This window comes from Prenolepis imparis, unplaced genomic scaffold (assembly GCF_030444845.1).
Source record: "Prenolepis imparis isolate NDT839.2.m4 unplaced genomic scaffold, iyPreImpa1.0 SCAF_10, whole genome shotgun sequence".
Classification (NCBI taxonomy): Eukaryota; Metazoa; Arthropoda; class Insecta; order Hymenoptera; family Formicidae; genus Prenolepis; species Prenolepis imparis.
The window spans coordinates 14,276,601-14,299,971 of NW_028141168.1; the positions used below are offsets into that span (position 1 = coordinate 14,276,601).

The 23,371-nt window shown below is 30.2% G+C and overlaps 8 protein-coding genes across 14 annotated transcripts; 4 read left to right on the forward strand and 4 right to left on the reverse strand.

Annotated features, from left to right (window-relative positions):
* The first annotated feature begins 291 nt into the window (after positions 1–291).
* On the forward strand, positions 292–6,831 carry LOC145941822 (protein Aster-B). 2 transcript variants are annotated; one of them, XM_083048145.1, is made up of 13 exons: positions 292–547; positions 763–855; positions 954–1,233; positions 1,317–1,515; positions 1,689–1,969; positions 2,287–2,439; positions 3,198–3,375; positions 4,170–4,328; positions 4,670–4,788; positions 4,887–5,079; positions 5,466–5,690; positions 5,781–6,109; positions 6,490–6,831. In XM_083048145.1, the coding sequence occupies exons 2-13, from the start codon at positions 842–844 to the stop codon at positions 6,619–6,621; spliced, it is 2,262 nt and encodes a 753-aa protein (XP_082904271.1). In that variant the 5' UTR covers positions 292–547; positions 763–841; the 3' UTR covers positions 6,622–6,831. The 2 variants fall into 2 exon arrangements, with proteins under 2 accessions (XP_082904271.1, XP_082904272.1); XM_083048146.1 differs by having other exon boundaries at positions 292–855; positions 5,781–5,928; positions 5,989–6,109; positions 6,490–6,822.
* A 296-nt stretch (positions 6,832–7,127) lies between these two features.
* On the reverse strand, positions 7,128–10,281 carry Rps27a (ribosomal protein S27A). Its single transcript, XM_083047667.1, has 4 exons — positions 10,199–10,281; positions 7,974–8,087; positions 7,386–7,603; positions 7,128–7,291 (listed from the first exon to the last, which is right to left on the reverse strand). Exons 2-4 carry the CDS (start codon positions 8,074–8,076, stop codon positions 7,142–7,144), a joined length of 471 nt encoding a protein of 156 aa, XP_082903793.1. The 5' UTR covers positions 8,077–8,087; positions 10,199–10,281; the 3' UTR covers positions 7,128–7,141.
* Positions 8,373–10,266, reverse strand: Ip259 (NSA2 ribosome biogenesis factor-like IP259). 3 transcript variants are annotated; one of them, XM_083047664.1, is made up of 2 exons: positions 10,199–10,266; positions 8,373–9,276 (listed from the first exon to the last, which is right to left on the reverse strand). In XM_083047664.1, exon 2 carries the CDS (start codon positions 9,230–9,232, stop codon positions 8,453–8,455), a length of 780 nt encoding a protein of 259 aa, XP_082903790.1. In that variant the 5' UTR covers positions 9,233–9,276; positions 10,199–10,266; the 3' UTR covers positions 8,373–8,452. The 3 variants fall into 3 exon arrangements, with proteins under 3 accessions (XP_082903790.1, XP_082903791.1, XP_082903792.1); XM_083047665.1 differs by having other exon boundaries at positions 10,088–10,221; XM_083047666.1 differs by lacking the exon at positions 10,199–10,266 and adding an exon at positions 9,881–10,051.
* A 197-nt stretch (positions 10,282–10,478) lies between the features above and the next one.
* LOC145941536 (uncharacterized) lies at positions 10,479–12,943 on the forward strand. Of its 2 annotated transcripts, none has more exons than XM_083047663.1 (3): positions 10,479–10,666; positions 11,090–11,535; positions 11,618–12,943. In XM_083047663.1, the coding sequence occupies exons 2-3, from the start codon at positions 11,104–11,106 to the stop codon at positions 12,236–12,238; spliced, it is 1,053 nt and encodes a 350-aa protein (XP_082903789.1). In that variant the 5' UTR covers positions 10,479–10,666; positions 11,090–11,103; the 3' UTR covers positions 12,239–12,943. The 2 variants fall into 2 exon arrangements, with proteins under 2 accessions (XP_082903789.1, XP_082903787.1); XM_083047661.1 differs by lacking the exon at positions 10,479–10,666 and adding an exon at positions 10,731–11,013.
* On the reverse strand, positions 12,475–13,645 carry Rpl30 (ribosomal protein L30). The gene is made up of 4 exons (XM_083047668.1): positions 13,563–13,645; positions 13,419–13,463; positions 13,036–13,181; positions 12,475–12,696 (listed from the first exon to the last, which is right to left on the reverse strand). The coding sequence occupies exons 2-4, from the start codon at positions 13,437–13,439 to the stop codon at positions 12,519–12,521; spliced, it is 345 nt and encodes a 114-aa protein (XP_082903794.1). The 5' UTR covers positions 13,440–13,463; positions 13,563–13,645; the 3' UTR covers positions 12,475–12,518.
* A 675-nt stretch (positions 13,646–14,320) lies between these two features.
* On the forward strand, positions 14,321–17,108 carry Mpi (mannose phosphate isomerase). 2 transcript variants are annotated; one of them, XM_083048701.1, is made up of 6 exons: positions 14,321–14,565; positions 15,412–15,742; positions 15,801–16,116; positions 16,313–16,480; positions 16,619–16,821; positions 16,905–17,108. In XM_083048701.1, the coding sequence occupies exons 2-6, from the start codon at positions 15,425–15,427 to the stop codon at positions 17,106–17,108; spliced, it is 1,209 nt and encodes a 402-aa protein (XP_082904827.1). In that variant the 5' UTR covers positions 14,321–14,565; positions 15,412–15,424. The 2 variants fall into 2 exon arrangements, with proteins under 2 accessions (XP_082904827.1, XP_082904828.1); XM_083048702.1 differs by lacking the exon at positions 14,321–14,565 and adding an exon at positions 14,571–14,671.
* A 156-nt stretch (positions 17,109–17,264) lies between these two features.
* Tfiifbeta (transcription factor TFIIFbeta) lies at positions 17,265–19,025 on the reverse strand. The gene is made up of 6 exons (XM_083048705.1): positions 18,722–19,025; positions 18,263–18,414; positions 18,114–18,203; positions 17,904–18,028; positions 17,693–17,836; positions 17,265–17,551 (listed from the first exon to the last, which is right to left on the reverse strand). Exons 1-6 carry the CDS (start codon positions 18,868–18,870, stop codon positions 17,393–17,395), a joined length of 819 nt encoding a protein of 272 aa, XP_082904831.1. The 5' UTR covers positions 18,871–19,025; the 3' UTR covers positions 17,265–17,392.
* Positions 19,026–19,254: 229 nt separating this feature from the next.
* Positions 19,255–23,232, forward strand: Rexo5 (RNA exonuclease 5). Of its 2 annotated transcripts, none has more exons than XM_083048695.1 (10): positions 19,255–19,396; positions 20,055–20,150; positions 20,245–20,414; positions 20,506–20,752; positions 20,833–21,031; positions 21,257–21,476; positions 21,556–21,700; positions 21,773–22,023; positions 22,119–22,509; positions 22,720–23,231. In XM_083048695.1, the coding sequence occupies exons 3-10, from the start codon at positions 20,290–20,292 to the stop codon at positions 23,011–23,013; spliced, it is 1,872 nt and encodes a 623-aa protein (XP_082904821.1). In that variant the 5' UTR covers positions 19,255–19,396; positions 20,055–20,150; positions 20,245–20,289; the 3' UTR covers positions 23,014–23,231. The 2 variants fall into 2 exon arrangements, with proteins under 2 accessions (XP_082904821.1, XP_082904818.1); XM_083048692.1 differs by having other exon boundaries at positions 19,257–19,396; positions 19,991–20,150; positions 22,720–23,232.
* Positions 23,233–23,371: the final 139 nt, after the last annotated feature.

Below are 23,371 nucleotides of genomic sequence, written 5' to 3' on the forward strand. Positions count from 1 at the left end.
TTATATATATAAATATATATTATATATAATACATATAATTTTTGTATATATATAAGCGGACAGTATAAACAATGGATTATTTAAATATATTGACAAAAAACTTTTGTTATCTATTCTATTATTTTCTATATTTTCTTGTTGGAAAGCCCGCTTGGTGAAAATTCAAAATCTTTGAAAAGTAACTAGATGTATCTACCAATTGGATGAATTTTTCGAGAGCCAATCAGCATCCGTCGACCGTTGCGTCTTTCGAACACAATCTATGTCGTTGATTATTTCATGCTCGATGATAGACGCATCGCAGCCCTTTCGAACGCGACGGTTGCGCTTTTTTTTTTGCACTGTTGTGTCGTGTAGATGACGGTTTTTCACGCGAAAAGAGTATTTTTTTCGATGCCGTAAATAAGACGAAAGAAAAAACCGGGTGACGAAGCACAAAACGACGATGTCCCGCGATCGTCGAGCTACCGCGATATGAAGCGAGTGGTATCTGACGGGGTGACGCGCGGTGACAGCTCTTTATCTGAAATGTGTCACTCTTATCGCGGTAGGCCCAAATACAGATGCCCAACGTGTGGATAAAAACACGATAAAAATACGATAAAAACGCTGTTAGCCAATTAAATGCATACTAACGATCGCACACCGCTTACATACGCTACAATACGCTATATATTTCGCATATCGGTGCCTCTGCCACTTAACGTCTATCTCCTAAGAGTCCATCGATGAGATTCTCTCACAGCTTTTGATGTTTGACAGCTCCAGCCGCGATTGCGTGGACGCTAACATCGCGTAATTTGTTTTTATACACTTCGAAACCGAGACGGTTCATAAATATATGATATCAAGCATGTATGTATCATCGATAACTTGTCTATATATGTTATATTTTGCGAGAAACCTAACGTTCTCCTTATCTAATGTTCGATGTTTTTTTCTGTTATCAATAGGAACAAATCTGTGGAGAATTTGTTGATATCTAGTCACGAGGTAATCAGTAGCATTAATTCTTCTGGTTTGAATAATCAAAATTCGGCGACGAATCTAGGAAACGTTGCGGAAAATACACAAGAAACAACTGCGGGTGATCGTAACAGTCCTGTGTCCAGTCCTAATTTGTCCCCACGTCCCAGTCCGAGAGCTCATTCCAGACGAGAATATTTCAGATTAAATTCTGATTCTTCTACTAAAGAGTCTCGTGCGAATAAATCCGACGATCAGCTGTCTCAGGTATGTATCTACAATTTTGAAATTATAATTCTTACATTGAAGTATTTTCATGGGAAATGTAATTGTTTTTCATGAATATACAGGATCTACTCAATAGATCGTCCGACTCGGCTGATCTCAACAGGAGTTCTTCTCACGAAGGTAAAAAAGAGACACGTAGCAGTGATCGGACCAAGAAAAAATCTTCCTGGTATAATGTACTTTACCCGACTTATAAATCACGTTCCGAGGACTTTAAACGAATATTCAAAGATGTGCCTGATGATGAGAGATTGGTGGTAGGTAAGTGTTGTCTGAAGAATGTCGTCTCTTGTATATAAAAATGTATTATGTCATTTTATTTCCTACCAGTTATTCGTCAAACTAACTAGTTTACACTTGTTACATCCACATGATTGTAAACCGAGTATTTAACACATTCCATAATTTTATTAATTTAGCTATATAACTTTTAGATTATTCCTGTGCTCTTCAGCGTGAGATATTGGTACATGGTAGACTTTATGTGTCTCAAAACTATATATGTTTTTATGCTAATATATTTATGTGGGAGACATTGGTCTCCCTACGTTGGAAAGATGTTACATCTATTACCAAAGAGAAAACTGCGCTTGTCATCCCGAATGCTATTCTGATTTGTACTGTTACTGACAAATTCTTCCTAACATCGTTTGGAGCGAGAGATAAAACATATGTAATGTTATTTCGTGTTTGGCAAAATGCTCTTATTGGCAAGGTATGCATATTTTGTATACAACTTATTGTTAGTTTCAAAGATCTTTTATTGTATTATATTTATTTAATTTTGAAAGAGTACTGTAATCTTGAGTATATATTTGCAAATGAAAGTATCTATTAAAAGATTTAAAGTATATTGTTGGACTAATTTTTTTTTTGTTTTTTTTTCTTAATTATATTTCAAAATTATATTCTCTGCAAAAAAAATTGAATTATAAATACTTTAATAATAGACTATAAATTATAAAATTTTATAATGTATCCTTGTAATATACATTTCTTCTAATAAAACAATATTTTTTATTTTATTTTCAGCCAATGACTATGGCTGAAATGTGGCAGCTTGTACATGCTTGTTATGGGGATGAATTAGGTTTAACCTCTGATGACGAAGATTATGTGCCACCGTTACCCGCGGGAGACGAAGAGAAATTGTCAACTCGTCTCTCTGTAGATTCTTTTTCTGAGGTAAATTTGACGATATTCCTTGTTATAAAATATTGTACACATATCACATTATATTAATTGAAAAAATGATAATTAAAAAGATCAGTGAGAAATTGATCTAGATTAGATTAAATAGTATGTTAAGTTCAAGAGCCGAATTTTTTTTATTAATTATTTTTTAAATATATATATATATAAAAAAAAATATTTTTTTTAAATAAATGAAAATGTATCGAAACCAATGACTTTTAATTCTCTAATTAACAAAAGTTATTTTTAAATTTGTTTTTGATTGCATCTGATAATTATGATAAATCTTTTATTTGCTATCCATGTATAAGATCCGTGGCATTTCAGATTTTTTATCAGACATCCTTTGTCACAAATTTGATATTTTATTCAATGAAATCTTAAATTGGTTTTTTTCGTATGGTCCTCAATAAAACATTTTTAAATCAGTCTTGGCTTCTTTCCACAGTTCATAGATAGCGTTACTAAAGTATCCCCTGGTTTCTTAGTAAAGCTTGTTTTGTAAACAGGTGTATTTATCAGTTCCCCTGAATCGAGAGAGCGGTTTCCAGCGAAACTTTCAGACGCGTGGGCAGTGATAACTGAATGTATATAGATTCTAATTAATTCTACATTTCATACATTAATAAATTCGATAAATTAATGAAAATTACAAAATTAATATAAATTTCTGCATAATTCCTGAAAAAATATATGAACTAAAGATGGCTAGTTAACATTGTTATTTTATTTTTTTCATAAAAACAAAGGGTGAGGTAGCCACTATGGAAAATTCAGCATCTCCAGCCGTGGATCCTGCTCCTGTGGAACAACCGGCTGCTGAACCTCAAGTTCAGCAACCAGCTCCACCAATACCTAAACCAGAACTTGTTCCTGATCCAACAGATTTGAGTGATACAACAGAAAGCGAAGCCGAGAAACACGGTTGTAAGTATTTCCAGATATATTTTGTTTTAAAATTTTTACTAGAACTTTTTTCTAAAGAGCAGAATACCAAAATACTTAATAAGTATCATAATTATTATAATTATAAAACTTAATATTTTCATATCTTTATCTTTAGTACAAAAATTAAATTTATTCTAATATTTATTTATTAATAGTTAATATAATATTTTCGAATATAAATCCTTTACTGAATAATCTAGACTAACAAATCTAAAAAACTTTAATATTTTTAATGTATTTATAAAATGAACTACTATATATTACGCTGTAGTATTATTTTAATTTCTATTCAAATCATAGTCTTCTTTTTTTTTAGTTTAAAAAAATAGTTTAATTATCAAGCCTTTTGTACATTAAAGTGTGATTAAGAAACTAATAAAATTTATAACTTGTAAAATTGTTACAAGAAATTAAGCTTGCTATAAAATGCATGATATATATCTAAAGATGATTTATTTAAAATGATTAATTTCTGCAACATAGATTTAAGCTAAGCCTCTATATTCTTTTTGAGACATTTTTTGTAAATATATTTTTTTGAGATAGCTCTTGCCATGACATTATATTAACATTCAATTAATTTTTCTCACAAACTAACTTAAATTGCAAGTCGTATAATACAGATAGAAACGAAATTACATTATATACTTTGATAAGAAATCTACATTAAAATTTGCAATTTCTATCTGAAAGATACATAAGTGCTATTCATTCTAGGATTACATGCACAGTTACATGCACATGTAATGCAGTCATGATAATGCTTGTTCCAGTGAAAATGAACATACGGAGCACAATGGTCTGCACTTCCCAGCATGAAGGTCGGCAACTTATGAAAACGACATTATCTATCCACATCGATCAACTGTTTACCCTGCTATTCACAAATTCGAAATTCTTCTTAGATTTTCATACTGCTCGCAAGACTACTGGTAACAAAATAATAATTCTGTTATTATTATTATTTATTATCAAAGTGCATGTGTCTTAGACATCTTAAAGTATATTTAAAAAGCTTGTTTTTCTAAATGGTTTTAAATAATAGCTTTTGTGTGTCTGTATAGAAGTATATATGTGTGTTTGTGTGTGTGTGTAATATATAACTTCTATTTCTTAAAAACATAGATTTGGAAAAATTATTTGAAAATATAAGTTGTTAATAAGTTGTTTTATTTATAATTATGCAATACCTGCAAACATATGTGTGTAATTGTGTCATAAGCAATATAAATTTATTTCTCATTGTTTTCCTTTTCTATCTTTATTTATGTAGATTTAATACAATCTGCATGGACGCAAAACAATCAAGGTCAAAAAATGAGAACCCTTTCATTCACGGTATCGTTGACCCAGGCTATTGGTCCAAGAACTTGTCAAGTTACAGAAACACAGGTAAAAAGAAAAAACTTTTATATCACAAAAAATTTGTGCTAAATATTTGTGCATATTATATTTTTTCTTTTTCTTATATCTAATATTACATTTTGTAGGTGATGTTACCGTGCAGTAGACCAGGTCATCTTTATTGTATAGATGTAGAAAATATTAATGCCGGTATACCTTATGCCGATTCTTTTAGCGTTTTGACGCATTATTGCATAAATAATATTTCCGAAAATGAGACAAGTCTTGCCATTTTTTCGCAAACGAAGTATAAGAAAAGTGTATGGGGTATTATGAAAAGTAAGTTCAAACAATTAAAGAAAAATTGTATTTGATAAAAAAGGTATTGCAACTCAAAAGAATTCTTTTTCGAAGGCTTTAATAAGTCAAATCAAATACTTTATCGAATTGAAAAATTAGATATGTGAATTTATATTTGTTTTTGTTGATAAAATTGATATTTTAATATTATAGAATATGAAACGTAGATCAATGTATACAGATAAGATATTATTAGTTTACCAGCGTAATCGACCATAATTGATATAAATATTAAATTTTTTTATACTCAAATTTAATTGAATTTTCCAAACTCTTCCAAAAATTCATATTTTTTGAGTTGTGATATTCTTCTTTCTAGATGCAAAATATTTTAATTAACGAATTTTGTTCTTGAAAAAAACTAGGTGTGATTGAAAAGAATTGTTGGGCAGGCTTAGAGGAGTATTTTAATAGTTTAGTAAAAGCATTGATATTGGAGTGTGAAGAAGGTAGCGTAAGTGGAGGTATAAAGAGAAAAACGAGAAAACGACGACGTGCGACGGGTGCAGGAGCTACATTGCAGACACATGTTTCTGAGCATATATCTGTGAATCATCAAATTTCTCCCTCCAGCTTGCCACACGTTCACAGTAATATATAATTCAATATTTTTCTACAACATATACTTAATTTATAAACATTATGTTAAATTATCTAACATTGTTTTTTTAATCCACTAGCTGCTAGAAGCGACACCAACGTGATTCTCAGCTCAATGCTACTAGTTGCTGTATTGTGTTTAATGGTGATCAACGGCTTGTTGTATTATAAATTATGGGGATTGGAGGAAGCCGCTGCGTATACCATTATGGACTTACATGTACTGAGGTATGTGTTATCGATTTCTTTTATAAAATACTGTTCTAATATCTCTGTATCGTTTTTTAGAAATACGCCAAAGACTGAAGAGGATTGGATTAACCTTTTGCAACAACAAGAAAGTCTGCACAATGTAGAAATGAGGAAATGGCAAAGGGTTTTGCACACTGCTGCACAATTACTTAGACAAGTAAGGTTTAGACAAGATTAAAGATATAAATGAACAATAATATAATTTATTAATATATAGATTTTTTTGGAATGCATAAAAATTAAAGATATAAAAACCACAAAAATTCTGAAACAACATTACTAATTGAATAACATTTGTGAGACAAAAGTGTGTCTTTCTTTATATTTTATTAAATTTAACACTACTATAATGTTTATATATGTATATTATTTTTATAAAGATATTCTTTTTATATAGATAACAATATTTTTTGTTTTCTTAATTTTCAATATTCAATATAAGAATTTGAAATTTATTCAGATAATTTTTCTGTGTTGTATATAGGTAAATTACAGAAAGTTCTTTAATCTTAATATTTCTATTTTATACTTTAATAGACAGAAGAATCTTTAACAGAATTACAAATGAGCATTCATCCCACTGCAACAGAAAAGATGTTCTCAGTATTACAACCAAGCTTAAAGAGTATAAATACACATACAGAACGACGAAGCAAGTCAGAAATGTAAATTGTGTTACACAAAATCATCAGGGACAAGAATTTTGTGTATAAAATATTTATTTGCGCATTGATAGATAAATCTTCGTATAAATACACAAGAAAGCATCTATCAGTTTTGTTTAAATGTGTGTATTCTTCCTATTATTTTTTAAGAATGTTATGCTATGTGTACAGGTTCATGGATTAATTATAATTAACTATTATGTTAATAGTTTAAATATTTACAATATAGTGTATTGAAACAGTATATGTAAACTTCATATATTTAAGTATTGTGAAAAGTTATGAAAAATAATAGATGATTTTTAGAACAATCCTTTGAAATCGTTTGGGACTTTCTTATTTATTTATTATTATCCTTATTATTTTCACAAGAACAACTTTCAACGTTTACAGGACTGGTTGAAGAAAAAAATAATATAGTTAAAATACTTTGATTAAATTATTTAATCAAATAAAAGAATATAGAGGATAAAATGTAAGGACATAAAATTTTTACAAACTACGTGAAAATATATTTCGAGAATTTATTTATCTTCTGGTTTATTGAATACAAGTGTGTATCCGCATTTGCCACAATAATGACGATCTTCCATTGCAGCCATGAATACACCAGCACCACACTGCTCCATAGGACATTCTCGTCTCAAGCGGTGGATTTTTCCGTTTTCATCTACCTGTAAAATATTTTCCATGCCAAATTTATTTATTGATACTAAAAAGAGAGAAGAAAATTCGCGAGAGCAAACATATAATGAGATAAATTCTTACCTTATAATATTTTAGCACAGCAAGCTTGACTTTCTTCTTTTTGTGCTTAATTTTCTTGGGAGTGGAGTAATTCTTCTTCTTACGTTTCTTAGCACCACCTCGCAAGCGCAATACCAAGTGTAAGGTAGATTCTTTCTGAATATTGTAGTCGGACAAAGTTCTACCATCTTCCAATTGCTTGCCAGCAAAGATCAATCTTTGCTGATCTGGTGGAATTCCTGAAACGATAAAATATCTCATTTAGAATTGAAAAATGAAATTACATATTCATTTACCTAACATAAAAATATATACAATGTGTATCACTATTCATTTACATATACTTGAGCCAATATAAGAATTGGTATATTGAATAAAAATACAAAGATATCAATGATAAATAATCAGCTTTTTGAAATCTGTAGGAATCATAGAAAATATAAGATATTTGTAAATTAAGTTTTAAAAACATTATTCAATTTTAAACTGATTTGATTTTAAATTCTTAGCAAATTACATATTTTGAAAAATATATGTTTTTCCAGCATCTTTCCATCAAAATCAATTAAAATAGATCATAATCATCTTGCATATCAAGATTTGCCTCACCTTCCTTATCTTGAATTTTCGCCTTTACATTTTCGATCGTATCCGATGCCTCGACCTCGAGGGTGATGGTCTTACCGGTAAGAGTTTTCACAAAGATCTGCATGATCGATGATTCTGTAATATTAGATTAATGTTTACACACATTATACTTAAAATAATTAACAATTGATTTCTTTAAGAATTGTAACAGATCCAAATATTATTTAAAAAAGCTATTGTGTATATATACTGAAGCCCAAACACGATGCTATCACGATTATCGCAATATTATTAAGATTGTGCACTACAAAAAAATATTTAGAATATGTAATATCTATTAGGACTTATGTATATGAAGAAGTAATTGTCTCGAGGAATTCTAAAGGTAAATTGGGATAATTCTATAATATGTATAATATATACTTGTGTATTAAAATCTTTTTATTTCAGAAATTACAATCATACCTAAGAAAAATTTACAAAATAACAATCGTGCAGCTTTATACAAGCAAAACAGCATTAATGCATCCATCATTTTCAGGATTATTCGTGACCTGCGCATATTTTCCCCATACCACTTTGCCCGACTGCGTTACAAGACCCAATTCCGAGATATTGACTTCGATAATAGTTCCTTTCGTGATGACGCCTAAAGTCGTATAAAGAGGTGAGCTCGGATTTTTCTTGACACCGATGAGCGGTAGAGAGAACGTTGCCTTTAATTCCGGGTGAGTGACGTGCGCAGTTTTAAATCTCAATGCCATTGGTCTGATGAATCTTTCAAACTTGGGCGGTTTTCTCGTAAAGTTCTCTCCAACAAACGTCACTTTGGTTACCATTCTCTTCCATGATTTTCGCTTCGTCTTCCCGCTTCTTAGTACTTTGAAAACTTCGGACTCCGACTGCGCCCTTACTTTAGGTATCGGAACGTCCCATTTGCCGACCTTTTCTTTGCGTTTTTGCTTGATCATATTCGACAGTACTTTTGCGCGATTGGTGACATTACGATCCAGCAGATATACAGGTAACGCTCCTTCCGGCAGCTTGTCGGATTTCTCCTTGACCCTCTTTTCCTCATGAGCCTTAATCTTCTTCTTCATCTGGATCTTCTCATTTCGTCGCTCCTTATTGAAGATCTTGGCCTTTATACCGCGTAAAGTACGGGCTTGCTCCGCTCGCTTGTGAGGTGCGCGAGCCTCCTTCTTCCTCTTTCTCTCCTCATAGTCCAAACGGCGACCGTAGAGCTTACGGTGCCTCTCAATGTATTCGTTCTGCGGCATCTTTCTCTATGTAACTTTTTGTTCTCGCATGGGATTAATTTCCTCTGAAAAAGAAGTTACTACTTGAATAATTTAATGAATTATAATGACTCATCTCATACTTAAAAGCTTATTTATTTCATGGGAAATATTCTTACATAATAAGTAACTTAAAAGTGTATATATGTTATACCTACCTATCTCTACTTATTAAATATTTTTATATATATTTTATATTTTTTTTTAAATACTAAACGATTAATGTCACTCAAAAAACATAATAGGTATGCAATCCCTTACGAGGACAATAGCTGCACAGATTTTTGTATTTAGCAAAGACAACAATGGGATAATATTCACTTACATGAATTAAGAAATAATTTCAGTTTAATGTCATAAAGTAGTTTCTATTTCTTAACTAATGATTGTGTATCTTATTTAAAAGTATTCCTTTAATACGAAATTTAAAAAAATAAATTTTTACTTTAAAGGATGAAAGAATTATTTGACATAATTAATTCTTTAAGAGATGTTTTACCCCTCTTAGAAAAAATTAATTTGCGACACCAATACGATATCAGTAGATCGAAGAAGGAATCAATGAGCGAAAAGAGGGAAATGGAGGCTATTCGACCAACGTGTCGGTGAGTAATAAAAAAAAGTGCTAACCTCAACAGATGTCTCGTCCCATTGTTGTCTTTGTCAAATGCAGTTAGAAATTACAATTAAATGCAATCAATGCATAACACGCTCCGTTAATTGGAGCACACGAATATCGCGAGACAGATTTATCGCGTGTTCGGAAACACGATGGTTGTCGCGCATGTGTTCGCAGCTACTTTTCTCGTATCGACGTGTATAAAACAAAGATCTTACGAGTCGGAAAGATTTCGACGTCTACGACGATAGAACGCGGAATTAAGCGCGACAGCGTCGCGTTTGGGCCTTTTTCTTCTCTAAATTATGGAAAACCACGTCGGGACCTACCTTCGATCACGCAACGAGACGACGGAAAAGAACCAACAACCCGGGAATAGGTGCTAGCTAGAGTCGCTGAGACGCTCTTCCGGTGCCGGAAGTGACGGCTGCGACATCTGCCGAAACGCTAATGCAAGTAAAATGATTCTCAACGCGGCGTCGCGCTTTATGAATGAAACAATTGAAACGTATGAATGAAATACGTGACCGTGACGTATGATGGTAATTGTCGCCACAAATGTCAATGCATTTTATAATTATTAACATATAATTTATTATATATTTCCAGAACAATCAGCCTTTCAAATGTAATTATCTTGGATGTGTAAAAAGCAATAATTGTCCGCAATCCCAAAAAACAATTGCAAAATCTTTAAACGCATCTCATCTATGGAGAACATCAGGGATTCACCGGAACCATTGTTCTTTGTTTTATTCAATCCCCTCCCCAGTAGTGTCATAATTAATAATGAAGAAGTAAGTTTTTTACAAGGAAGCATTTATTATGTGATTCATACACAAGTACATATATAATATATACACACATTCACATTATTCCAGTAAAGATATGTTTGTAACGATAATTTATCAACGTTGATAAATCGCGTTGAATCTTCGAAATTCTACATTTATTTCTTTGTCTTTTTGTGATTCTATAGTGAAACATTTTACTCTGCTTTCTATCGTTATTCTCTTGTAAAATAAGTTTTATAAAAATACACAATAAATAAATACATAATAAATAAAAATAAAATAAAATACATAATAAATAAAAAAATATACAAATTATTGAACAAAGTGATTAAAGAAAAAAAAAAAAATGGGTAACTAATTATAAATATTATACACAAGATAAGGATAACAAATTTGGAATTACTTTATAATGTAAATATTGTGTAGGTGCGAGTTCCTCTATGGAAATGGAAGAAGCTGCAAGTAGTGAACAACCAAATCCATCTAATGGATCCGGTTTTATGAGACAAGAATCCGACAATGTAAATCAACAGCATTTCCTAAAAGATGAATCTGCAAATACAGCTGTTATTGTACCATCTAAATTTATTACAAAAAATGATTTTATTACAACATGGTTCTCTTGGAAGGATGAATTTCTTGTCTATCTGAAAAATATTGATAAAGCGGAGGCCAATAAACATATGTGGGGCATTATGCTTTTAAATCGCATGGGTCCTGTTGGTCAAGAAATTCACAGAACATTTTCTTTCTATGATAAAAATACACAAGATATAAATGTATTGATTAAGAAATTTGACATCTATTGCATATATGGAGATAAGAAAAAAGACGACGAGGATAATATCAATAAATATATAAATGACTTGAAAGTATGTTCATGAAACTATATATGTTATAATAACTATATATCTGTAAATGTAATTTGAATAATTTGTATGTTTGTTCTTACAGCACGCTGCTGTTGCATGTAATTATGCTGATCCTGCAAGTATTATAAAAGAGAAGATTATACAGGACATCAGTACTCGGCATTTCATAGGAAAAGCTGCACTTTTCATAGAGCATAAAGGAGAAAATTTGATACCGTATTTGCAATCATTAGATCTCAACAATATTATTATGTTTTGGAAACAATGCGAAGATTTAATGGCACAAGGAAATGACAGGGAGATGCCGCAACAGAATTTTTCCCATATTACATCTATTATAATAGAATGTAATCGATGCGGTAAAAAACATAATCGAAATCGATGCCCAGCTTGGGGTATACAATGTAGCAAGTGTAAACAGTTTAATCACTTGACAGAGTATTGCAAAATTAAATACGTAGATGACTGTACTAAATGTGGAACAAGTCATATTCAGTCGCGTTGTCCGGCATTCGGTGAACTATGTATAAAGTGCGGCAAGACCAATCATTTTTCATGGAAATGTCAAATTCCCTTTATAAACAATTGTTCGAGATGTGGCAAAGATCACATTGCGTCCGCGTGTCCTGCACAGGGGCAGATATGTCGTCAATGTAATAAACCAAACCATTTGGAAAAACAGTGTGTGAGCAAAATTGGCTGATAGCAGTAAGCATAATTCATTCTTTTTTTAAAAATATTTTTTTATTAATATTAAATATGAGTTGCAAAATATACTACTATATATTTACTATATATACCATATATTTTCACAAAATTTTATTTTTAATTTCTGAATATATGCTAATTTTATAGTTATTTTAGTATATGGTAATATTAAAGCTTACTTCGGAATGTAAGGATTGTATATCGATAAATAAGGATTAAAAATAAATAATCTTTTTAAGATTTTTCAGGTTATTTATTAAATAAAAAGTGTTTTATTACGCTTGATCACCGGTCGGCATAGATTTTATAATATCGGAATTGCCAGGATCTGTAATCGAAAGCGTACAGACGCGGAAGTATTTACCACAGGCTGTTCCTAACTCAATGTTGTTTCCTGTGTAATGATGTACGCCAGTCTTTGCCAACATGGCATAGTATTCAATTTCCGACTTCCTGTTAAATCCAGATTGTTATGTTTAGAAGGTGAACAAAATTACAATTTAATGCCCTGTGCACTTACAAGCAAGGGCAGGAGACTACTCCATAGAACTCCTATTTAATTTACGATAAGCAAATTGACACAGTTATATTGATATCATTAAGTAATGCTCCTTTAGTATTTCAAGTATTTCTTATATGCACCAAAATTTTCTTATATTTAAATATTTACATCTTGGATACATGTTACAATTTTTAATATCCATCAAACTTTCAATTACTTTCAAGAAAACTATATCCATGTTCAACATGTCAATTTGCTGTTACAAGAGGAGTGCTACTTCTCAGTCTCACCTCAATGGCGGTGTGTTACTAGCGATGATGACCAACTTGGCTTTGCCTTGGCGAAGGGATTTCAGAGTTTGCTTATAACCAAGAACGTATTTACCAGATTTCATCACGAGTGCTAACCTGGTGTTGATGCTCTCTTGAGCCTTTTTCTGTAATAAACGATAAAATTTTATTAAATATATTTAATAATCTTTTTGAGAAACAAAAAAATTTGTAGTTTATAAAAAATTTGTAAAAATATTTTTCACTATACATGTATAATCAAAGATATATGTATTTAATATAAATAATAAACTCGTTATATTTTATATCATGAAAAATGTGTTAAATTTTGCTGTGAAAATTTACATAAAAGGAGCACGTGGACGCGCAACAAATGTAATTACCTGTTTCTTTTGAGCCACCATTTTTGCAGGCGATTATTCGCACGACTGTAATAATATTCGTAATTATTAATTCTATGTAAATTATTATATACAGGTATAAAAATATTAAACGTTTAAAAGATCTAATTCAATGCTACAACACACCTCGTGGCAAGATGAAGAAGAAAGAACGAAGAGAAAAGAGGAAAGCGCCAACGTGCATGAACTACAAAAAATATATAGAGAGAAGTCGAGCAAGGCTAATCTTACTTCGATGTGATTGGTGGATGTGATGTTCAATGTGATTGGTCATCCAATTGGTTAATACTAAATTCGGACTGAGATATAATATAAAAATATTGATTTATATATAAAAAAATATAAATCAAGTTTATATATAAAATTTGTTCTTATGCCCGTATCAGACTATACATTGAGATTGAAGATTGAAGTTTAATTAATAAAAAAAAAAATGTAGCTTTTTTTATTACTTTATTCTAATTAAAGTCAAATTCCAACCTTCAATCTTTAATACGTAATCTGATATGAATTTTATTACTAAATTGTATTTTTTAAGTTTATTTTTCTCTTTATCTCTCTCCAATGTCTGAATTTATATTTATTTTATTTTAAGGATAAACAGTATAAATTTGTATTTATTTCACTTTGAGGATAAACAATAAAATATAACGTAGCTAAAAAGAATAAATCTTTATAGCAATAATTTTTTAACTCTCTCTCTCTCTCTCTCTCTCTCTCTCTCTCTCTCTCTCTCTCTCTCTCTTCCTCTCTCTCTGTTCTGAATGATGTGTATTTGATATGTACAAGAGAAAGAGAAAGAGAGAGTAAGTGTGAGAGAAAGAGAGAGAGAGAGAGAGAGAGAGAGAGAGAAAGAGAGAGAGAGAGAGAGAGAGAGTTGGATGCATTTATGAGTAAAAATATAATTTATATTTAATATTCTTCATTTACAAATATATTTGTCTCTCCTGTGTTTGTATACAGATCGATCATATTATTACAAAAATATGAGTTTGTCGCAATTATAATATTATTTGAAAAGAAAAGAATTATGATTTATCTGCAAAAGGAAGCACGTACATGTAAACAAAGTGACATTGAAATGATAAGCCACAAAGTAATAAGATGAGCTTTGACTTAGATAACACAGGTATGACCATATCGTGTGCACGAATTTATTTAAGTTTCGATAATTCGCTCGTTTCTTTTTTATATCATTTTGCATATAATGTTTGAAAAGAAAAAGGGAGGAGAAGGTTAAGAATTTTTGCAGCATATGTATATAAAATTATATATATAATCACTAAATTATGTAAAAAAAAAATATATAATCAGTATAGAGTGAAATATTCACCTTATTAAACACTTACTATTTGTGTAAAGATTATCTTATTTTTTTCAATATATAAATGTGTGTGTGTATATGCTAGTTTATCAAACAATATTTAGATAAAATTGTTGATGAAAAATGTATAAAAATAGGATGAACTAAACTTCTCAGCTCTCCAAATTTCGATCTTCTGAGTTTTGTTGAAATACTTTTATGTATATATGTGTATGTTACTAATACAAAATGTAAAAAAGTAATAATAGTAAATAGAAGTTATGATAATAAATAGAAAATATCTATTAAATTACACAAATAAAATGCAGAAATTTAAGAGAAGAATTATATATAAAAATAAAATTATTTTTATCTATAGTAAAAATAAGAGAACATTTAATATGCATCAGGATATAATTTCTTATTTTATATAATAAATCAAAGCAAACTATTTTCATCAAACATTTCTTATAACTCTGACAAAAATGTTATAATGCGTGTTAAGAACTTTTTATTCAGTTTAATGAATATTATAGATGCAGTTGAATCTCTTTTTTAACTTTCTATATAAATTCTATTTTAGAGCGCAGAAAATAATTTTCATTATTTCTTATTGTGCTTATGCAAATGTTATGTAAAAATTTGAAATTTATTTTGCTGTTTGTTGTATAGATATATCTTTAAGATGGAACTCAAATGTGCAATTCAAACATATGATTGGGGAAAACATGGTATGGACAGTATTGTTGCAACTTTGATGAAATCAGCTAATGCTGATTATGTGGTGGATGAGAAAAAGACTTATGCAGAACTATGGATGGGTATTCACGAGAATGGTCCATCGTATCTCAAGGACACAGATGTCTCCTTGCAGAAATATATTCAAGAGAATACTGAGGTGTTAGGTAGTGATACAATACAAATGTTTGGCCCTAACTTGCCTTTTCTCTTTAAGGTCTTGTCTATAAATAAAGCTTTGTCCATTCAAGTGCATCCAAATAAGGTAACGAGACTGTCTTATCAACTATAAGAATAGTGTATTGATTGATTTATGGTTTCAGGAGAAGGCGAAAGAACTGCATGAATTGTATTCAAATATCTACAAAGATCCGAATCACAAACCGGAACTAGCGATAGCTTTGACCCCTTTTGAAGCACTTTGTGGATTCCGTCCAATCAATGAAATAAATGATTATCTGAGTAATATACCGGAATTACTTTCTGTGATAGGAGAAACCAATGTTCGTCGTTTATCTCAAGCAACCAATTCTATGATCGGTGATGCTTTGCAACAGTGTTTCTACAGTCTTATGACTTGTGATTCCAATGAAGTGACACGACAATTGAGAAACTTGATAGACAGATTACACAATACAGGTACACATTTCTACATATAGGAATGTTCAATAAATCATGATACGAAAATTTTATGTAAAAATAAAACAATACATTTGTTTTTTATAAATTTTTCTTTAATAATTGTAACATGATTTACTGAATATCCTGTATATTTTTGCATTCTTATTGGAAGAAATCTTTATTAGAAAATATAATCATATTTAGTTGCTCTTAGATGATTCTTACAGGCAGTGGATAAAAGCCAATTTATTAAAGCGCCTATACGCAGATTATCCTGGAGATGTGGGGTGTTTTACGATATATCTGTTCAATTATGTAACAATGCAGCCAGGCGAAGCCATGTATATTGGACCAAACATACCTCATGCGTATCTCTCAGGCGGTAAATTACTCTTGTGAAATTTAGTATATATATATATATATATATATATATGTGTGTGTGTGTGTGTGTGTGTGTGTGTGTGATAACACACACTTAAATATAAAAATATAAATAATTTATTAAATTTTCAATTTTCAGATTGCATAGAGTGTATGGCATGTTCAGACAATGTGATAAGAGCTGGACTTACACCAAAGCCGAAAGATGTGCCAACTTTAATACAAATAATGTCGTTCGAATGTAAGTCAGCTTCTGCCAATAAGATTCAACCATTCCGAGAAGATGTGTTCACCGAGGTTTTTCGTCCACCAGTCTCAGAGTTTGCAGTAGCCAAGATCACTGTGAGTTTTGATGTCATTCACTTGTGATTATAAGTGATTGTATTTCATCAAAATGTATGTATATACTTATAACAAATACACAGCTACCACCTGGACGACCATCTCACAATTTGAAACCGAGGAGCTCGGCCAGCATTCTGCTAATAGTGAGCGGTAAAGCAGAAATATCTTCCAAGATCTTTTCTCGCGGTTCTGTTCTGTTCATCCCTGCCAATGAAGCAGTGGAGATTAAAGTTTTATGTGGCTGTCATCCCATGCTGATGTTTCAAGCATTCCCAAATCTTTAAGGATGCAAAAATCGACCAAAAACATTTCTTATAATGTTTGTAAAATACAAAATATGCTTGATTTTCGGCTCTTGAAGCAATTGATAGGCTTCAAGTGACTTTCGGTAAGAGAGAAATTTTTCTAATTACTATGTAAATGTACATAATTTTCTTTTAAGAATTGAGGAGTAATTTATAAATTATATTACATTGCTGGAAACTTTATAACAATTATATTTTTAAAAATACGATAAATTTCATTATTAATCAGATATGTGTATAAATATATATAAATAAGAAAAATATCAATCATCTTCCGATTCGTTCCCTTTCTTTGAAGTGTTCTCTGTAGGTTTTTCCTCTTCCTTGTAATGTCGATATTCTGGCTTCAATTCCCACATGTTTCTATGTGGATTTTTTAAATTATAGTTACAAACTTCATTGAGGATTTCTTTTAAATAAACCTAAAATATATATGAAAGATCTTAAATATACATAAAATTATAATTTCTACAGTAAATTATGTATTCAAATATTGTATGAATAAATATATATATATATAATATATATAAATAAGATATATATATATATATTAATATATTTACAATAGGTTGTCTTGTAATCTTAACAAGATCTCTTATATTGTAATATTGATGTTTTTCAAATGCTGCAAAGAGCATATCTTGCACAGCATTTCTATCATCTCTCATTTTCTTTCCTTCTGCTTTCTTCTTTTCAGCATATTCAATCTGTAAAATGTTATCTATAAAAGATCAATTCAATTTTGTTAATAAAGTGTCAAGGAATAATGCTTACATTATGTTTGTGATCGGATACAGGCTTGAAGTTCTGTACAACTCTATCTAATTGTTGAACTTGTCTTTGTGGCACAGAAGCTCTCTTGATACTCTCTAGTTTCAGTTTCATATAACAATTATCGGCTAAAAAAAATTCAACAAAATGTTTTTAAGAAAACATAAATTACTCGCTTTCTTAACACATGCTTTGTTTACAAAAATAATATACCATATGGTCTGCATTCTAATTTTTGTACAATCCTTCCTTCCATAAAAAGTTTCTCTGTTTCTGGAACAATCGCATCTGAGCTTGTGGATGCTGTAAAATTAATAGATTTGCTAGAAATATATCAAACTTGAAAATAGCGTCAAACTTACGTGTAACGTGAGAAAATACTCCTAGCATTTGTCTAGTAACTGTCGTAACATCTAGCCTATGTTGTTTCGGTATTTCTTCCTCTCCAGTTTCTTTCAGAGCCAGAACAGCTTCCGACAGTTTGAGAGATACTTCAGCTTTCTGTCCAGGATTTCTAAAGAAGATATATAGAGAGAAGAGTAAAATAACGAGAGATATATATAGAATTATCTTTTAAAATAGTGGATTGTACAAATATAGATGCTTCCATTTTATTAAAAAAAACAAATGTTTTGAAAAATATGAAACATATTAAGACATTTGTGCACGTATGCTTTAATAAATAAAAAATTGTAAGAATATTATAAAAAGATGTGAATAGAGCGTAGAAATTTAGATATTAAAATTTCACATATACTTACACAATTTTATCATTACATTTGTTTTAACAGCACATACTTTTTCAATACAGACTAACTTACTTCGTAATCTTTAATTTGCCGACTTCGATATTGCCAGGTGCCTTTTCCCACTTGTTGGCTATATATTTCGGCACTTTGACAAGCCACACACCACGGCCAGCATTACTCAAATCCAATTCTTTTTCCGTATGCGAGGTATTCGCGGACATTATTATTATTTCTTCAACAGCGTGGTAAAAAAAATTATTTTTCCTTTTTAACACGATATGATATTATTGTTTTTTTTTTTTTTTTTTCAGAAAATATATAACTATCTGGCAACTACACACGTGAAACGAATCTGAAATCATCTGAAATATCTGCTACTGTCGTCTGCTTCTATCCTGTGAATACATGTAACAGTGATGGGAAATCATTGGGTATATTTGAGACTCTAGAAAAATTTCGAAGCGTTTGATTGTCCAATCAGAATAAAGAAATTTTTGGTCCTTTATTTCGATTGGTTAATCAAACGCTTCAGAATTTTCAATCTAGTATATTTTTATCATTCGGTTGGTAGAAAACATTAGTGTAACTTGGCGACAATGCAACCTAACCTGAATCAATCTAAATGAAATTTACTCACATTTTTTATTTCTATGCATTTACACGTGTTGTGAAATCTGTTTATATTTTAATATTGTTAACGTTATTAACTCATTAAATCGGAATAAAAAATGAATTTTTCTCAAACAGGTAATGTTAAAATCTACCGAAACGACCGATATATTATAGATATATAAGAGATTCTTTAATTATTACAGTGTGTTTTACAATATAATACTAAATAATTTATAATATGAAATATTTTTTCACGATAGTCTGTTTTATTAGTAATTAATACAGTGAATTATTACAAATACAGTAATATAATTTATATTCAATTTTTTGCAAAATATGAATCTATAAATTGTTCCATTCAAATTATGTAACTTTATTGATAAATTCTGATAATACATATAGTACTTTTTTTAAACTCTCCGTCATGATTTACAAATTTTATTGTCTTTCTCAGAAATCAACATTGGATGAGATTCTTTAACAAAATCATCAATTATATCAAATTTATTTGAAAAGTTTATTTGAAATTCTAATGTATCAATTCACTTGAATACAGAGATATCATTATATCAATTAAGAGAACTATTTGGAATCTAAAAATTATTTATTACACATAGTACTGAAAAGTTATTATAGTTAGTTATATATGTGAAGTATTTCTGTCATTTCTGAAAAGACAATATAGTATATCAAATATGTATTATTAAATAAATTTGTTGTTTACTGTAGATTATAGATTGTTTCAATAACAAAGTATTAAATTATGGAGAAATTTACAACAAAACAATTACAGAGATTGGAAAAAAAGAAAGCAAAGATAGCAGCATTTTTGGAAATTGCAAAACTCAATGACAAAGACAAGGAAGCAAAATTACAAGCTTTGAAACAGGTTTATATTTTATTAAATCTAATGAAATAAGATAAGATCTAATCAAATAATTTGAAATAAAAATTTGTAATTAACATTTTGAAATTATTTTCAGACATTAATTACCACTGGTAGATCTAATCCAAACAATAATAATATAATGGGAGAAAATTCCAATCACAAACGCTCTTATAAAGATTTAGATGATACATCTTCAGAAACTTGTGAAGAGAAGAAAGATTGTCATGAATCAGGATCACAATATGTTAATAATAAAAAGCCCAGGTATTTTAGTTGATTTATGAGCAAAACATATATATAATTTATATGTAATTAGAGAGATATAAATTCATTTGTTTTTTTTTTTTTTTTACAGATTGAACAATTGTGAAGAATATGCAAAGCTGAAGCAAGAACTTAGAGCACGTAAAAAGAAGCTTCAAGCAATTCCAAGGATTATTCTTAAAGCAGTCGGTGAGAATGCTACTCTAGACATTAGAAATATGAAGACGAGAATACCAATATTTCTTAGCGATGTACAGCACCTTCTGTTATATTCATTGCTTGGACATCATTCTCCCTACTTACCAGCCAGATGGTGTCAACTTGAAAAATATAACAAAGTAATAACCATAGTATTATATTTCCAAAAATAATGCTTTATTTTAGAGATAATCTACAAAGTAAAAAAATTTTCTTAAAGGTAAGCCACACTGTAGTTTTTGTGGTTGAAGGCTTGTCTTCGTATCATTTCATGGCTTATGAGAGTATGCTTCCACACATAACAAATAACTTGAAGTACCAATTAGAGGTAATAACACCTACCGCTTATGGAGCATCCATAATGGAGGAACTCGTAGCTGTTCCTTTGACAGGAACTCAAAGTGATAAACTAATTAGACGTATGTATATGTACAATTACATATATATTTTATATTTATATAAAAATAAAATATTTCTGATATATCTTTTACTAAAAGAAATTTCTCTTTTAAGTTTATTTTACAAATACAAAGTAAAAACTTTCAATTAAATATTTTTAGAATATAATTATAATTAATATTTTATATTATAAAGTTGATCTATTTTGTGATATGATTGGAAGAGATAATTACATCATTTTTCAGGATACGGCTCTGTGGAAACTGCTTTGCAAACAAATGGAAATGTCATAAAATTGTTGAGAAGCGTTTTCCCAATGCATTTGCCAAACAGCGATGTGAAGAATGAGCAGACTATAAATTTACCATCTACTGACAAATTTTGTAGAACAAAGCTGCTTTTGTCATTATCACAGATGGTAGAGGAAAATTATCCTGTACCTCTAAAAGGAATATTAGCAGAAAGGTGAAGTTATTTCATTATACATATAAACAAAATTTATATTGTATAATTAGATTGTAATATAATTACAATTCGATTTTAGATATGGTTCATACTTATTGACAAAAGATGTTTACAAAGAGGCTACAGCAACATCGCCAATGTTCGGTTTAGATTGTGAAATGTGTCTGACAACAAGCGGTAATCTAGAACTCACTAGAATCAGCATCGTGGACGAAAGTATGAAAGTAAGTACCATTAAAGATTTGTATATTAATTAAAGAAGCATATATGTAAATCCATGCTTTAATCTTTGACAGATTATTTACGACAGTCTGGTGAAACCGGAGAACACTATAACGAATTACCTAACTCGGTACAGTGGTATTACCGAAGAGTTGTTGCGCAATGTCACAGTTACGTTAGACGATGTTCAGCAAACGTTGAGAACGTTACTTCCTGCGGACGCGATTCTTGTAGGACAAAGCTTAAATTCTGATTTGCATACATTAAAAATGATGCATCCTTATATCATTGATACTTCTGTAATATTCAATCTTACGGGAAACAGGTATTCTGTGTGAAATATCACAAATATTAATGTTATAGAATATGTCTCTTATGCATTTATTTGATTATATATATATATTTTTTTTTGTTACACAGGTATAGAAAAACGAAATTGCAGATCTTGGCGCGCGAGTTTCTCGGAGAGAGTATCCAAGATAGTAAAGCTGGTCATTGTTCGGCAGAGGATTCGCAGGCTTCTATGAAATTGGTCAAATTAAAATTAGCGAATAGCATCGATTACGGGGACGCGGTGTTGCTCGGTGATCGCTATATGAGAATGGAAGAAACGGATAAAGAGAAATCACAACGGGCATTGCTGAAAACGGAAATGAAGAAATACGCCACATCGATATTTAATCATATAACGAAAAATAAAAACACCGCCGCTATCGTAGGTACCAATGAAATAATGTCGGAGTATTCCAAGTATCTGACGAATTCTTCTCTCAATATCATGGACGATGAAAATTTCGCAAAGGATGATCAAGTTAGTATATTAAATATTTATGGATATTATTTATGGACAAATGTATTTATGAACCATATTAAATATTTATGGACTAATGTATTTATAAACCAAGCATATATAAAACAAACTAGACAAAAATAACAAATAATTATAAAGTGAAATTAACTCTAAAATAACTATAAATTTTTAATTATTTATATGTTTAACGTCGATTTATAATGATTACAGGTACGCCTCGTAATGGCAGATAACGATAAGCACACCATAGGTCGAACAGTAGAAATTGCGATGGAACACGCTTTCGTGTTATGTCACGTAAGAATTAAAGAAGAACAATTGGGAGACGAGCAGATAGAGAAAACCTTGCACACTGTAAATAAATGGAGCCAAAAACTTTGGCAGCATAGTGCAATAAACGGCCTTATATGCGTGATATTTGGTGGACAGAATAATGCTGCAAACGGCGCCTGTTTCTTGAATATCAAGACAGAAATATCACCAAACATTGTCGTACGAGCTTAGAAAAACTCTTACTCTGGATTTATTTCGACTGTTCAGCGACCTATGAAGAAGAAAGAAATCGATCTCGTCAATATTGGATACACAAGCGCAGAGAATCCCGTTCATGATTGTATATCAGTTTGGATACAATTGTACAAATAAGTATCGTTGATAGATATTTTATATTCTTCACCTCTTTTATATTGTGTATTTTGATGTTTGAAAAAAAAAAATTGTCAAATAATTTGCAGAACATATTTATTTGTATAACACTTTATATATATATATAGAAAACGAATCTTTTACAAAAAAATGAAGAAATATATTCAATGTTTATAATCTATATATACATATGTGCGATAAACATATACATATAAAT